This window comes from Pongo abelii, chromosome 11 (assembly GCF_028885655.2).
Source record: "Pongo abelii isolate AG06213 chromosome 11, NHGRI_mPonAbe1-v2.0_pri, whole genome shotgun sequence".
In the NCBI taxonomy this organism is placed as follows: domain Eukaryota; kingdom Metazoa; phylum Chordata; class Mammalia; order Primates; family Hominidae; genus Pongo; species Pongo abelii.
This window is the reverse complement of record NC_071996.2, coordinates 61,099,301-61,115,528: the sequence shown is the minus strand read 5'-3', so window position 1 is coordinate 61,115,528 and position 16,228 is coordinate 61,099,301. Positions and strand designations below refer to the sequence as shown.

General features: G+C 37.8%; 1 protein-coding gene across 16 annotated transcripts in view; it reads right to left on the bottom strand.

Annotated features, from left to right (window-relative positions):
* Nucleotides 1-16,228, bottom strand: part of PKP4 (plakophilin 4) — a 227,166-nt gene that overhangs the window by 45,780 nt on the left and 165,158 nt on the right. For 8 of the 16 annotated variants that reach the window (XR_008522613.2, XM_054548901.2, XM_054548898.2 and 5 more), the window contains 5 exons: nt 14,412-14,543; nt 14,113-14,303; nt 10,115-10,664; nt 3,625-3,813; nt 1,277-1,500 (listed from right to left, as the gene is read on the bottom strand). Coding sequence is in view for 15 of the 16 variants with exons in the window: in XM_054548901.2 (XP_054404876.1) it covers nt 1,277-1,500; nt 3,625-3,813; nt 10,115-10,664; nt 14,113-14,303; nt 14,412-14,543 (1,286 nt within the window). In the remaining variant the exon portion in view is untranslated. The remainder of the gene's footprint in view (nt 1-1,276; nt 1,501-3,624; nt 3,814-10,114; nt 10,665-14,112; nt 14,304-14,411; nt 14,544-16,228) is intronic. The other 8 variants (XM_063712604.1, XM_063712601.1, XM_063712605.1 and 5 more) reach the window with 5 other exon arrangements.

Here is a 16,228-nt window from a genome sequence, read left to right as displayed (position 1 = left end):
TTCACTGCCTTTCTAGGTAGCTATTATTTTCTCTTCAGGTCCAGCCAAGGGATGGTCTAAATTACCTACAATTCAAAACTCTTTTGGGAATTTCTGCATCTATTTGGGTGCCTTAGGCCTTTGTCATTTTGAGGATTTGAAAAAACAAAATCAGTAAGAGTATCTCTGACAAGCTGTAGGTGTTATTAGACAAGTTATTTTTGAAACTCCTTAAAAATGACAAAAAGGTGGCAAACCAGGAGTAGCAGAACCAAATGCATTTATATAGCTTAAAGAATTTCAGGAATCGAAGTGAATAAGTTAAGTGGTTTTAGTGAAGCAGTGGATTTCCCACTCAACTTTAAAGTATCTTTAGTCATTCTGTTTTAATGACCAAAACCTCACTCATCATTTTAATTCACATTCATTAAAACAAGTTGGTAGGTTGCTAAAAATGAATTGATAATTATAACAATTTTCCAGTGAAGCAACTATTTGTGGGCGAAGAGTGAATGAAATCTTGCATACACGCCTTAAAATAACACTAAAGCTGCTTAAAATTTAGCAACAATTTCACTCTTTCAGAAATGAAAATTCTTTTAGTTTCAAAATATCTTTTTTTCCTGAATATTTTACATGGCTTTAAGGACAAGGTCAGTTTTTCAAAATCAATCAAGTATTAAATGACTCATATTATCTAAATAAAAAATGCTGTCTACAGGGCCAAACAAAATCAGGAGGAAACATCTATGATTTGCCAAACACTTTTTGCTTATTAGACAGAATTTCTCACAAAGACTATCTTCTCCTAAATGTCAGAAAGTGTTTTCAAAGGACCTGGTTAATAAAAGCGTTATATATTGTTGACCACTATCACTGAAAACATATATAACACGGGTCTTTCTCTAGTTTGTAATAATCAAATCCATTTTTTGAAGCTGTTATCCAAGAAGTCGGTCAGGATAAGGGCAAAGGGAAAACTGATCTTTCAAAGCCTTGTTTAATTCTAAGAGGCTATTCCAGGTAGTTGTCTTGATGAAATATTTCAGTGATGAATGCTGCAGATAGTCCCACGGATCTGTGCCTTCTATAACTTATTATGAGAGGATGGAAAGAAGGAATCTATCTTTAAAATGAAATTAACCTCAATGACCTATATAGCTGGAATACAACTGGAAGTATTAATATATATGGAATTAATGATAGTATAACAGACTTAGCAACTTAAAAAAGTCAAAATAGAGGAACTGGGTGACTCCTGCAATACTGTAGCCTTCCAGAGACTCCTAACTGGTACTCGCCTGGGGTCCTTCTGAATGCTGTCTATTGATGGGGATCTTGTGGTGCCGTCATCAGCTGGCACTGCATGCTGAAGCCTGTTATAATTGCACTCTTGCACTCGGTATTGTATAGGCCTGTAGGGCTCCGCGTAGGTAGCTGTTGTGTTCAGAGCATAATTATTTCTTTGGTATGTAAGGGTACTTCGTTGGCTGGATGTCCTTTGTAGATTTCCAATACCTACTAGAAAGTCAACATTTTGAAAAAGATTAGTATGTTCTCCATGAGATCACACTTTAATAAAAGGTAAAACATTTTTAATTTTAAGGACTATATTTTTTGGCAATTACATAAATCACTTTTAGATTTTAAAATTCTACCTTATTAGTGCTAAAAAGGGTACTTAAGTTTTTAATGTACATAAATATTTTGTTAATTTTTTAGCAAGAAATAGAAAAAGTGAAACTACAAATCTGCTTATATAGTATGTTCATTGAGGTTCAGTAACAAAACTGAGAGAAATACAAGAATCTTAGAGATGAATGATAAAATAGCAAAATTTATTAATTTCATTCTAGTGGTAAAAACAAGATATTTATTCAAATTTGTAAGTAATTAAAACCATCAAAATTTTAACACTTCGTGTACCCAGGTTACTTATTTTATTCTACAGTAGTCCATCCTTAACTTTTGGTTTTGCTTTCCATGGTTTCAGTTACCTGTGGTCAATTGTCCAAAAATATCAAATAGAAAATTCCAGAAATAAGTAATTCATAAGTTTTAAATTGCACACCATTCTGAGTAACATGACGAAATCTGTGCCATTCAGCTGTGATCCCACTGGGACGTGAATAATCCCTTTGTTCAGTGTACCCATGCTATAGATGCTATTAGTCTGTTAGTCACCTAGCAGCTGTCTTGACTATTAGATCTACTGTTTCAGTACTGCAGTGCTTGTGTTTAAACAACCCTTATTTTACTTAACTGTTCTATTTCATTCTTTGTTATTGTTGTTAATCTCTTACTGTGCCTGATTTATAAATTAAACTTTATCACATGAATGAATGTATAGGAAAATACATAGTATATATAGGGTTCAGTACCATCTGCCATTTCAGGCATCCACTGATGGTTTTGGAATGTATTCCCCATGGATATAGAGAGACTACTATACATTTGATTTCTAGACCTGCGGATTGTAATAACACTGGAAAATCTACTTCACAAGAGGGAAAGAAGATTGATATATCAAATGATTCTACAGCTACTCCCCTAAATTACTGTATGATGCTATTATAAAGATATTCTACACTGTATTTAAAATGACTTTACTAATTATTGCAGTGGGTATCCGTCCAGTAACTGTGTACATATCTTCCTGCAATTAAAAAGATTTTAAACAATATCTATTTCTTAGTCTTATTAAAGGAATTCTTCAATTTACAGACATAAGGAAAAGCGAAATATTTCTTTATTAACATCTATTAGAAATGGTACATTTTATTAGAAGATAAATCCCTCAGTGGATCAAACTGTCAGTTTCCTGCAAAGAACAAATTCAAATACAGTCTTCCCCATTCTGGTGTTCTAGAGTTGTACTTTTGAGGGGTTATTATTGCTACCTAGGGTTCATTTGTAAGCATGTTAATAAATCTGTGATACTTATTAAAAAAAAAAAAGTAGTCTTGAGACTCCATGAGCTAGCTGTGCAGCACGACCTGGCAGCTCACACCACCATGGGCTACAGCATCTGCTGTATAAGCCTTGATGGTATGGCATAAACATGAGGACTGGCGGTACAAGGGTGTGATGCTCCAGCTCCCTGCTTTTATAAATGTCGCTATTGAATCCTATTCCAGTTTGAGTCCATTGCAAGGGGTATCTATTTCACATTCTACATTTAACTATTCAGAGAACATCCAACATGAAAAAAGGAGTAATGCCAAATACACTTGGGCTTCATGCTTGCTAAATCAAAGATGGCCAAGTAACTCATGTATGGATTTTCTCCAGAAACTTGTTCGGCAAAAGAATTACAAAGAAATATTCCAACGAGGCTTTCCTTTTGATACTGAATATGCATCTAACCCGAAGAGAGTCAGATTTACAGTTTTACAAACTTATTCCTGAATTGACAGTATAATCACTATGTTCATTGATTAGAATGTACTAAGGTAAAAATATATCACCTATAAATAGGTACTAAATGAACCTGTTTTATTGCTTATTGATCTGCTGTCACAGCTGCTTATCTGACAACCAAATGGGCAACATGATTTCCTTCTAACAGGGAATCCAATCTCAATAAAACGCTTCTACTGTGGGGCCTATGAAATCAGGAAACCAGTAAACAGAGTTGATGCCCACCTGAACCTGTGCGATACAACGCCGTCTGTGATCCTTGGAGCTCCACAGTTCCATGGTTTGGGCTGCGGTACACTGGGCTGTAATAGGTCCTCCCCTCATATATAGGAGTAATGTGCAAGTCGGGAGACACGGCAGAACGAAGGTCTTGCCCAAGCTGACTGTGCTGACTAGCATAGGAACTCCGTAAGCCTAGAGGCACAAAAATTACATCATTAAGAACTGAGACAATCACAGTGAGGTTAAAAACATAAACCCTAATTAAAAGCCTAACCCCTGTAATCCCAGCACTTTGGGAGACTGAGGTGGGAGAATGGCTTGAGCCCAGGAATTTGAGACCAGTCTGGGAACAGAGTGAGACCCCATCTCTATAAAAAATAATTAAAAAAAAAATTAGTTGGGTGTGGTGGTGTATGTCTGTGATCCCAGCTACTCAGGAGGCTGAGACTGGAAGATTGCTTGAACCCAGAATGTCGAGGCTGCAGTGAGCCATGATCACACCACTACACTCTAGCCTAGGTGACCAGGTGAGGCCCCGTCTCAAAATAAATAAATACATATATACATACGTAGATATATACTAAGAAAATCCTAATCAATAGGACCAAGTGTTAAGTCTAAACACTAAAACTAGTAAGTTTTACCAAAGAGAAATGCCACACGTGAAAAGGACTCCATATATATATTTTAAATACAACTTTCTCCGCCGGGCACAGTGGCTCACGCCTGTAATCCCAACACTTTGGGAAGCCGAGGTGGGTGGATCATGAGGTCAGGAGATCGAGATCAACCTGGCTAATATGGTGAAACCCCGTCTCTACTAAAAATACAAAAAAAAAAAATTAGCCGGGTGTGGTGGCGGAAGCCTGTAGTCCCAGCTACTCAGGAGGCTGAGGCAGGAGAATGGCGTGAACCCGGGAGGCGGAGCTTGCAGTGAGCCGAGATCGCGCCACTGCACTCTAGCCTGGGCAACAGAGCAAGACTCCATCTCAAAAACAAACAAACAAACAAACAAAACACTTTCTCTTGGCAGCAGGATGAAAGTAGGTTTTCTAAGAAAAATAACAAAAAATTAAATGATTTGATACACTGAAATTCATCCTCCAGTAAGCTATTTTATGATGGTGATCAAACAGAGAATTACTTACTATTATATCATTTTCACTTTAAAAGCTTTATATGAGCAGTGGTTCATGCTGCTGTCTTCCTACCCTGCGGACTTGCCAGTCTCATTCAGTGGACAATCAGCTTCTCTCTGGGCGCAAGGCCCACCATCTTGCACCTCTTTGAATCCCAACATCTAAGAGAACGCCTACATAATGTACTTGGTAAAGGCTGATGTTTAAAAGCTGTTCTGAAATGTCAATTAACTCACATATAATTTTTACAGAAAAACACTGGAAGTTTTGTGCTATAAGTTTTGTAATATTATCAGTGAACTAATATTATTATGAAATACTATTTAGCATTGTTTTTCCTTTCTTTTAAAAAAAATCAAACCCAAAAACTGTTTTTATAAGAACTCACATACCAGATTCTTGTTTACCTTCTTTCTAGTATAAAGAAAAAGTACAAAGTTAGTAGTACATGAACATTAAATCATTTTAAATATTTTGATTCAAACTGCTAATAACTAATGTTTACACATGGGACTCATGATAAAAAGGTATACTTCAAACCCAATCATTTTCTTAAAAAGACTGAATATTTTCTATATTATGATGCTCAGAAGTTTGTGACTTCCATTATTGGTAAGTAAAGTCTGTCACTTGTAAAAATATCAATTAAGGGTATATCCCAAATATAAGAGAAGGCACAAACATATCTGAAGCCAGTCAGCATATATTTACTTTTAAAAAAATGGCAAATCATTAACAAAGTAAGTAATTATAAAAAGGTAAGATTGGCCAGGCACGGTGGTGCATGCCTGTAATTCTAGCACTTTGGGAGGCTGAGGCAGGTAGATCATGAGGTCAGGAGTTCCAGACAAGCCTGGCCAAGGTGGTGAAACCCCGACTCTACTAAAAATACAAAAATTAGCCGGGCATGGTGGCAGATGCCTGTAATCCCAGCTGAGGCTGGGCAGAGAATTGCTTGAACCTGGGAGGCTAAGGCAGAGAATTGCTTCAATCTGGGAGCGGGAGGTTGCAGTGAGCCAAGATCGTGCCACTACACTCCAGCCTGGGCGACAGAGTGAGACTCCGTCTCAAAAAAAAAAAAGATTGCTCCCATCCTGTTAGCCCAGTTAATCAAATCACAACTAAAAGCAAATGGGCCTGAATATGAGTGCTAATTATATGTTGCTTAGTGAGGAGAGGCAAGAAAGTTAACGTATGCATAAAGCTTCTAAAGTGAATGATTATTACCTACCCTGGACAGCAATGTGACATGGAAAGAAACTAAACGAATCAATGTGGGTTTTAGCTACTGGCTCCACTCTTGATATAACGAAGACCACAGGTTTATACAATCTTATAACTGGGAGATTATCCAGCCAAACCTCATTTCAAAACCGAGGAAACAGAGTCCAAAAGGAAATGTGATTCGCCTCCATTAGAGAGCTACTTCCTTGCCAAGCTGACAGGAAAGCACAGGTCAGTGTTCTGCCATTATACACCCAATACTTGACACAGCTATCCCTCATGGAGCAATGGCACATGGTGAGGAAAAGTCTGAACTCCACAGAGCCCTCCACAAACACCAGGTTAAAGAGGAAGGTAAGCACACCAAGGAGGGGGCCATGGAAACCAGCTTTAAAGATGACACTGTGATTGCGATTGCAAAATTCCCTTTTGAGGATTTCAGCTTTTTAGGCACTGGCCAATTTCTCATTATTATTATCATTTTTAGCAGAGTCTAAGCTCTATTTCTTTATGGAGCCCATGAATACCTTAGACAAAAGTGCACAGTTTTTGTTAACGGTGACATAAAGCAGACAGGTGAATGTACTTAGTCCTCGATAATCTTATTATGAGGTACTATTGTAACACCCAACAGAGCCACAGACACTCACGACTCAGTACAAGACACTGAGGATCATTTACACTTGGACAGAGCCAAGCCGAAGACTGGATGCTTCTGACATCGGTTGAGTCTTCATGCTCCCACTATTGCACAGGGATGTGAAATAAGACAAAGCATTCTGCATCACGATTACAATGTTATTTCTCATTTTATAAGTATCTGGCTGGAATCGTCACTGGAATCCATGCAATTTGAAAGGTTTTGTAAACACAGACTATGATTTCATGAGAAAGGTAACAAAATGAGCTTTTTGCATTTAGAAATATAAAAAGTAACCAGCAGATGTTCACTTATTATAGGATCATTAGTAAATTGGAATTACTATTATGTGATAGGCTATAATGGGAAATAAAATACTTAGAACTTTAGTGGGATGTAGCACTTTCTTGATATTAAGAATCCTTCTGAAACAATAAATAGTAGTAAACTATTTTTGTTTACCTGCTCATGTTTAAAAACACAAGTACACAGTCCTATAGATTAGCATTTTTAAAAATTACAGTAAATAGCCTCTGTAGATTAAGTAAAATGAATATGTGTAGAGAGCTCACTATAATTTACTATTATTGAAACTGGAATTCAAATAATTATGTTCTATAATTGGTATTAGAAATAATTTTTTCAGGGCTGGGTGTGGTGGCTCACGCCTGTAATCCCAGCACTTTGGGAGGCTGAGGCAGGCAGATCACAAGGTCAAGAGATCGAGACCATCCTGGCCAACATGGTGAAACCCCGTCTCTACTAAAAATACAAAAATTAGCCGTGCATGGTGGCAGACGCCTGTAGTCCCAGCTACTCGGGAGGCTGAGGCAGAAGAATTGCTTGAACCTGGGAGGCCGAAGTTGCAGTGAGCTGAGAGCGTGCCACTGTACTCCAGCCTGGTGACAGAGTGAAACTCCATCTCAAAAAAAATAAAAAAATAAAAATAAATAAAAATAAAAAATAATTTTTTCAGAAGCATTTCCACAGATTTTTAATAACATTACTTCCCCTTCCAAATAATGGAAAACACTGATATGCCACTGTATTATTTATCCAACCAATACTTTCTATTTGCAATTCCACAAACATATTAGTTTAGCTATTATTATAGTGATTCCATGTGATTAAAAATCTTTATATTTATGGCATTAGAAATAAACATAAATTTATCTTTCAAAGATCGATTCTTTATCTCCTCAAAAGTTTTCTTGACATGCTATGATTATTCTGAAATGAGCATTTTAGAGTATATATATATTTCTGTAGTTTGTATCATTTAAATTATGATCACCAAATACCCAAGTCCCTGAATTTAGTACAAAACATTGTTTATCAATTAGCAGGCTATTAGTCCTTTGAAATCAAGAACACTTTGCTTCTTGAGAACACTGCAGTATTTCTAGAAAAAAATCACTGAGAGGCTAGGCCTAAAAATAGACATTATATATATTTCCCCCCCAAAACATAAAGTCTAATTTTACCTGCATTGTCAGAGAAACAGACTGTTTAAACCAGAGGAAATGAGTCCTCTTAGGGTTAAATATGGAGACAATAATTTATGTGCTGGCTTCCTTCCTCCAGTCTCCTCTTTACTCTCTTACAAGCAGAGATTTCTGCATAGCTGTTTTATACACACGGGGGAATATGGAAGTCCTCAGAACTATTTATTTTCTAAGATTTCCTTGGGAGGTAGAATTTCATAAATGATTCCTACATCATTTTGTTGCATACTTTTCAGGAGCATTTCAGAAAATATCTAAGCCAAGCACACTTCTTGGATGGATGAATGAAAAAGAGGTGGTTTCTCCACTAAGAATTTGAGCTCAAAAATCAAGTTCAATATAAATTCTCCAGGCAAAATTATTCAATCAGAAAAATCTCAAAAGGCTTAAATTTTCTTAGAAGACATAAAAAAGATACTAATTTTACTATGTAAGAATGTTAAACAGTTTTGTAAATTAAAAAAAACCAAAATGAAATAAAAAGACAAGTGACAAAGTGGAAAAAATACTTGAGAAGCATATTATGAGGTGCTAGCTTATCTCTAGTAAAAAAAAGCTTTCACGAATTATAAAAATAGACAAAAGACTTGAACTTGTAGTTTCACAAAATGAAATAAAGTTGTTGATGAACAGATTAAATCTTCAACCTCAGTCATAACTCAATAAAAGCCCTTAAAAACAATGAGGTACAGCTTTTTACCTATCAGATTGGCAAAGACGAAAAACTTGGAATATGCAGCACTAGCGCAGTGTAGACAAGGTATAGAGAAACAGGCACTCAAACTACTGGCAGAAATATAAATCCGTGTGTAACCTTCTTAGAAGGCAATTCTAAGTAATATCTCTCAAAGTAAAAATACACACATATTTTGATGTGGCAATTCTACCGGATCCCAGTTACCCTAGTACTTATGTGTAATATGCAGGAAGAACAATGTATATACTACATCATCTCTAATAGCTAAACATAACAACCAATCTAACTGTTCATTAGTAGGAAAATGACAAATAAATTATGATATATCTATAAAAAATGGGTCCCATGCATCTATTAAGAATGAGGTAGAGCTCTTAAGACACAGTTAGTGACAAGAACAAAGTATAGAAGATCTATATGATAGAATTCCATCAGTAGAAAACACAATGTGTGTGCAGATTTGCATGGATTGCATATATTTGTAAATGCAAAGAAACATTCTGAAAGTCACATCAACTGTGATGGGACTGGGTGAGGGTAAAAGGCTTTCACTTATTTCAATATTTTCCCATATAGTTTTAATTTTTACCATTCTGTATATGTTACTTTTAAAATATAATTTAAAACACTAAAGGTAAATTGCATTTTATTTAAAATAACCAAATCTTTACACCATGTAGGAAACCCTCCACGAAAATCCCTGAAGTTGGAACAGCTGTATTAGGGACCCGGTGTCTTTCTGCTTTAATAGGAGTGGCATGTATAAGTAATTTATAAGTGCTTTGTGCATCTGCCATTAAAATGCCAAAATCAAGTAGGGGATAACATTCATATTCTAGTCTATACTACCAAAGTATTTCTAAAGAAAAAATTTAAACATTTAAACAGATATTCTGATACCACCTTTTAACATAACTTTAGGGTATGTTTAGGGGTAGGCCTGGCTGGTAAAAAACATTTCATTAAAAAAAATTAATCAACTGCTTAGAATTCCAACTAATACTTATGAAATGCAGAAAAAGTACATTTTAAACCCTAAGATTTAGTGGGAAAATATTACAAAAGAGTTATATCCATTGCAAAAGGATTCTATTGATATAAATGTATATAATTTCATGTATTAAGAATTACAAAGCCTGAAAGACAAGTTAATCTTAAGTTTATAGTTTAAATTCTGAGATTAAAAACATGAATGAGCCTTTTCCACCTTTTCATTCTTTGTTTCAGCTTTAGTTACATAGAAGATTTCCTCACTGGGTTTTACGTAGCACTGTCACCTTGTACGCACCTGTCAGGCTGTCTGGCCTGGGTGGAACCATCCTCTCATAAATGTCATACTGCTGCTGTCCGAATTGCTCCATGTCATGAACAGTCCTTTGCAGTGAAGGTCCCAGATGCTGTGGTACGGCGGTCATCCCTGAGCGTTTGGGGGACGACGACCCCACCTGGCCTTGGGATGGGGAAGCTACTCGAGTCTGTGCATCCGTCAGGGTCAGTGGGGACCCCACTCTGGCAGTGGTTTGGTATTGAAGGGTTGGTCCGTTGGGATTGGAGGTCTGCCGGGAGGTGACTGACCCAATCCGCCGTATAGCTGTTGGGGAGGCGGGTCTCTGTGAGTACGGAGAGGCTGCCCGCGCAGCAGGTAATGTGGTGGAGGAATATGCACTGGGGTTCAGAGGTCGGGGGTCAGTCACTGATGGAGAGCCAAATCCACTACCCAGAGAAGTTCTCAGCGACCCCCTTGAAGGAGACACGCCTGTGCTGATAACATAAGAAGGAGACTGTGCTCTAGATGGAACTGAACTAACTCTTCTCATGGCCCGATTGGCTACTGATGGCTGATGAAAGGGGGGGAAAAAAGAGAATGGGTTTATCCAGGGTTTTGTGTTCATTGCCATTACAAAAGAAATACACATAGCTCACTACAGAATGTGAATCCACTATTTATTTTAGGCATCTAAGATTCTTTTCCTTTTTATGCTTTGAGCCAGACATTAATTTTTCCTCACGGTGCTTTAGTTGTTTTACTTTTTTTTTTTTTGGTGGTTTAAACCAAATGCTAAGATTAACCTGTAAAAAGAGATCTGAAGACATTAATACTCCTTTTTTATCTTTACATTTTTAACTATTGCCTATGCGTTTTTCACAGCACATAAAATGTTTTATTCTAAGTGTTACATGTAATTCATGAGCATGAAGGGGCACCAGAACAATGTACTTACTTCATTCCCTATGAGGCAAAGTTTGGCCAAGGCAATGCATTTATGTAAAACAAAAATTTGAATATAATTTGAATATATCAGTCTAAATGTAGCTACTGGAATATTTATCTTTGTTTTTCTTTATGGGTTGGTCCCATTAACAAAAGGAACATGTTCTTTCATTGTGGAATAAATGAACATTTGGATCAAGTGTGGGTCTGGCGCTCTCCACTGTGAATTTACTTCGGGGAACAGCTTGGCTACACAGGTGCTCTAGGCGAATTTGTTGATTCCTTTAGATCAAGCATACCTTCTCACTTTAGCCATTTCTTTTTACCTCTTCTGATCTATGAGTTCTTAGCTTTAGTTGGTGGATTTAAAGAGATGCAAAAAAAAGGCACCCCCAAATCTATTCCAGCAGGAGGAATGGTCAAAGCCTCTTTTGAGTTCTTGGCCTAGACAGCTGGAAAAGACCAGGATGGAAAGTGAACATTTCTGCCATTGCTGATCCTACTATGAATCTGTTGATTCCTGCAGTTACAGCAGGTGCTGGACACTGTTTTTGATGCTGTGCAACAATAAAAAGGAATGGTTGGGCTGGAGAAGGGGCCCAAGGGGAACAGGTATGGGAAAAAGGAGAGCTGACTGAGAAATAAAGACATTAGGGCTCCAGGTTAGAAGACTAGGACCAGGCTGCTCTGTTACTTCCTTAGTGGCTGCTAGAGTCTAGCTGTCATCAACTCACATCCACTTTTAGTTGGGGAGGTAAGGAAAGAAGCAGGGATCAGATGAGGGCTTTGTATACCCTTAGAGGTCATATGAGGATGTCTGCTCTGCCTCCAGGTGTCGCATGCAACTGGGCTGGCTGAAACACTTGCAGTGAGACCTCACTGTGTGTTCAAGTTCAACAATTTTGGGAAGGCAATAGCAGTGGAGAAGACATGGGGAGGAAAGAGGATGGTAAACAAACAATGAGGCAAAAAAGATGGGGTTTAAAAATTAGTAGACAGCTGGAAAGTTAACAAGCATGATTGGGGCTGGGTGTGGTGGCTGACACCTATAATCCCTACACATTGGGAGACTGAAGAGGGAGGACTGCTTGAGGCCAGGAGCTTGACACCAGCCAGGGCAACATAGTGAGGCCCAGCCTCTACAAAAAACAAACAAACAAAAAAATTAGCTGGGCATGGTGGCATGTGCCTGCAGTCTTAGCTACTCCAGGAGGCTGAGTCAGGAAGATCGCTTGAGCCCAGGGGATTGAGACTATAGTGAGCTATGATTTTGCCATATTGCACTCCAGCCTGGGTGACAGAGTGAGACCTTGTCTCTATTAATTAAGAAAAAAAAAAGCATGATTGGGTGGTAATAGTGCTAACAAAATGCAAAGAAAATCCCACATGACTTGCAACTACCAAAATGAAGTGATAGTTGGTCCAGACAACTAGAAAATGTGTTGCCTAGACTACATGCAAATTAAGTCTCAGACACCCCCTTGCAAACAATTCTTTAGCTCTAGTGAGAAAATCAGCTTACTCTTAAAGAAAAAAGTGTTTACATGATCACTACTAAGGGCAATAAAATTTATATAGCTATAAGGTAACTGCTGTTGAAAAGTGTGATTTCAGACCTGCTGACATAGAAATTCACCTAAGCGGATGAACTCCCATTAGCATTTAGTCCAGAGCTTCTCAAACTTTTCCACCAAAGCATCCCCAGCAGCAAAGGAATAAATATATAATCCGAGGACTGGGGGTGCAGCCTGAAGTCGCTTGCCCCATGCACAAGATTTCCCATTTTAGCTTGAAAAATTCATATGCTATATTTGTGTTTAATACAAACATGTTTTAAATGACTTTGAAATTTCTCCTGAATTGCTAAGCAAAAGTGCCAAAGTTGTATTATGTTTCTCTGTGGGCACTGGGAACCGTGACCCATTGCAGTGTACCTGTAGAGCTTCCTGTATTGCAGTAGAAGCAGCACAGTGTCCTCCTAACTTATTTGATTATCTTACTACTTTTCAGCTCCAAAGCAAGCACTGGGGTTTTGGGGTCCTGGCACAGATAGTTATCCTCACTGGTTACCGCCATGAAGGACTCCTATTGCCTCTCTGAATCCTGGGACATGCTGGTGGACTGATGTGAATACAGTGGTAATGAGAAAGGAGCTGAAGAGTTTTTATAAATATACATGCAATATATATTTTTTGCTATCAAGTTAGAGAACCCTAACTTAACAGAATGGATATGTTTCTATACAATAACTTTCTTTAAGCAGGAATATCTATATTCTAGTAAAAGAAAAGAAATGTAGTTTTAGAGAATAATTCCAGTGATGATGGTAATAACCTTTGGTTAGAACGGGCAAATCCCATTTTATGCAGGTGTGGGTATAGCACCCTGCCCTTTAGAGCTTTTCATAGCATATTTTAGCCCTAGTATTTTTAGGAACTCATAACCCCTCAGGGACCAAAACATTCCATTCAACTCTCTTACATTCCCTTTAGACTCTTCTCCTCATGCCAAACTTGTTGTTTCCAGAAGAATTACTCTACTGTATCCAGGAACTCATCAGAATTCATCAATTGGAGCTAACTCATAGAAATAAACATATTTAACATTGTATCTCAAATAGAATAAAATGACTTTACTATTTTATCCATTCTATAAAAATTGTACACATTGATTTCTAATAAGAAATACCTATAACAGATATTCAACTAGGAGTGTATTTCTTTTTTTTTCCTTTTTTTGTTTTTTGTTTTGAGAGAGAGTCTCACTCTGTCGCCCAGGCTGGAGTGCAGTGGTGCGATCTTGGCTCACCGCAAGCTCTGCCTCCTGGGCTCAAGTGATTCTCCTGCTTCAGCCTCCCGAGTCGCTGAGATTACAGGCGCCCGCCACCACGCCCGGCTAATTTTTGTATTTTTAGTAGAGACGGGGTTTCACCATGTTGGTCAGGCTGGTCTTGAACTCCTGACCTCAGGTGATCCGCCCGCCTCGGCCTCCCAAAATGCTGGGATTACAGGCATGAGCCACTGTGCCCGGCCGGAAGGTATTTCTTTGCAGAGATCTTGATGTGTTTGGCTTACCTGAACCAGTGTTTGTCCTTCAGCTCTTGAATTCCTCACCACATGGTTGTTAGTTGATCCTATGAATGAATGCTGCTGTCTGTTGTCTGCCTTGCTCACGTTCTGGCTGTTGTGGAAACTCCCTGCTTCCTGGTATCCGCTGTCGGAATAAGAATTCATTTGTGTTGAACTTCTTGAGTTACCCAATGATCCTGTAAGAATGAAACCAAGAAATATCTTTATTATACACACTTCTGACACTCGCTTTCAAGAATAAAATCTTAAAAGCAAATCCAGTACTTAAAAATAACACAACAGACCCTCACTTTCATGGAGAGATGTCTGTTCTGGTGAATAGAGGGTTCCTTGTTCTGGTTCTGTCCTGATGAGATAGTTGTTGGGATGGACAGCGTCAGAAACTCTAGGTTTGCTTACACTAGTATTTGGCACATCTGTAACAAGAAAAGTTTAATCAGCTAAATATAATAATGTTACATAAAAACTTGCTAAAAAAGGTTCAGATATTTGTCAACAGCATCTTAGAATCTATATGCTAATACAAGGCTATTATTTTCAGCTTACACAGCACATATGACTCTTAACTATATGAATGTGTTCCATATACTTATACTTCATTAATATATTTTGCTGAATTTCATAAATGTTGTTTGTTGTGATTGTAAGTCTCAATATTAAATCAAAATCTGAAAACTGACCCTGTTCCCCTTGGAAAACTGACCTCTCAGACACCTTCCTCCAAGGGATTAAAAGACTGAGAATGGAGACCAAGTATTTCAAGAAGGGTCCTCCATCTTCCAAACTATTAAAAATGAAAACTTACACAACGTTCATATTACTGAGCTTGGTGATGAAGCCTCTGAAGGTAGAGCACATTTTATGTTATATTTCATGTCACCTACAGTCAAAGGAACTCTATACAAAGTTTTAGAATTGCAAGCAATGAAAATTTTCTTGTTCATCTGCTTATTTTATTCCTTTAGCCTTTTTTAAAAGAATACGGGCAAGTCTAACCTAATCATTGTTTCTTCCAGCCAAACCCATCTCTTCCATTATCTGCTTTAATTTAACAGTACCATTTGCCATCTTTAACTTAAAAAAAACAAACCCCATTCAAACTTCTGTTTTTTATGCCATAAACTTAGGTGGTGTACATCATGCTGCCTCTTCCCAATTCGATTCCTGTATGTCCTTCTTTCTCTAATATCTTCAAAATGTATTTTCCCATTTTCTGATGGACTTCAATACAAGCCATTCCTTCCTCGCATTTAACCCTTATATTATTAACAAACTTTTTTTCAGAAATGCTCCTTCACTCTCACTTCAAAGATAATTCTTATCACATTCTGAGTTTAACATACAATCCTAAGGATTTAAATGTCTACCTCCTTTCCTCCCTCCCTGTCTCCCTCTGGGCCCTATTACACGCCAGGCCCTATGCAGTTATGAGAGAAGATAAGGGGTGTGTGTGCGCGTGTGTGTGTGTGTGTCTGGGGGAATGGAGCTCAGGAAAATTTTCCTAAAGGAAGTAACATCTAAGTAGCATCCATTTACTGCAAGAGGCCAGCTTTCTCTTTCTGTATAGCGCTTATCAGCATTTCTCCCCACTAGAATATAAGCTCCACGAGGGCAGACAGACTTTTATCTGGTTCGTTATATCCTCAGTGTCTAGGATGGTGCAGAGTTCTCAGCAGGTGCTCAGTAAATATTTGTTGAACAAGCAAATTCCCAGTAACAACAGCAGCTTCCTTTTACTGAGTGCTGACTCATGCCTGGCATTGCATTGTGGCTTTACCTTACTGTGTTCAATGAAGTTTGGCTATGTAAAGCAAACTTCTTAGGGACTGCTGATTAAGCTGCTTTAGAAGGTGAATACAAGGTTTAAGGGAGAAGTGGGAAATCCCACTGCATTCTAAATCTTTAACTTGATGTCAGATTCAATTCAAGGTTTTGTTTCCTAGCCTCTGGAAAGATTAGCTGACATTCTTAGTATAGGTTTTTAACGACCTGTCTCCTGTTATATTATTTGACAGAATGCTTCTATGTGGTAGAATTCTGTGACAGTTCTGATTGCTTCAGTTTGGAATTTCAACGAAGATTAAAGATTGTATATGGTTTC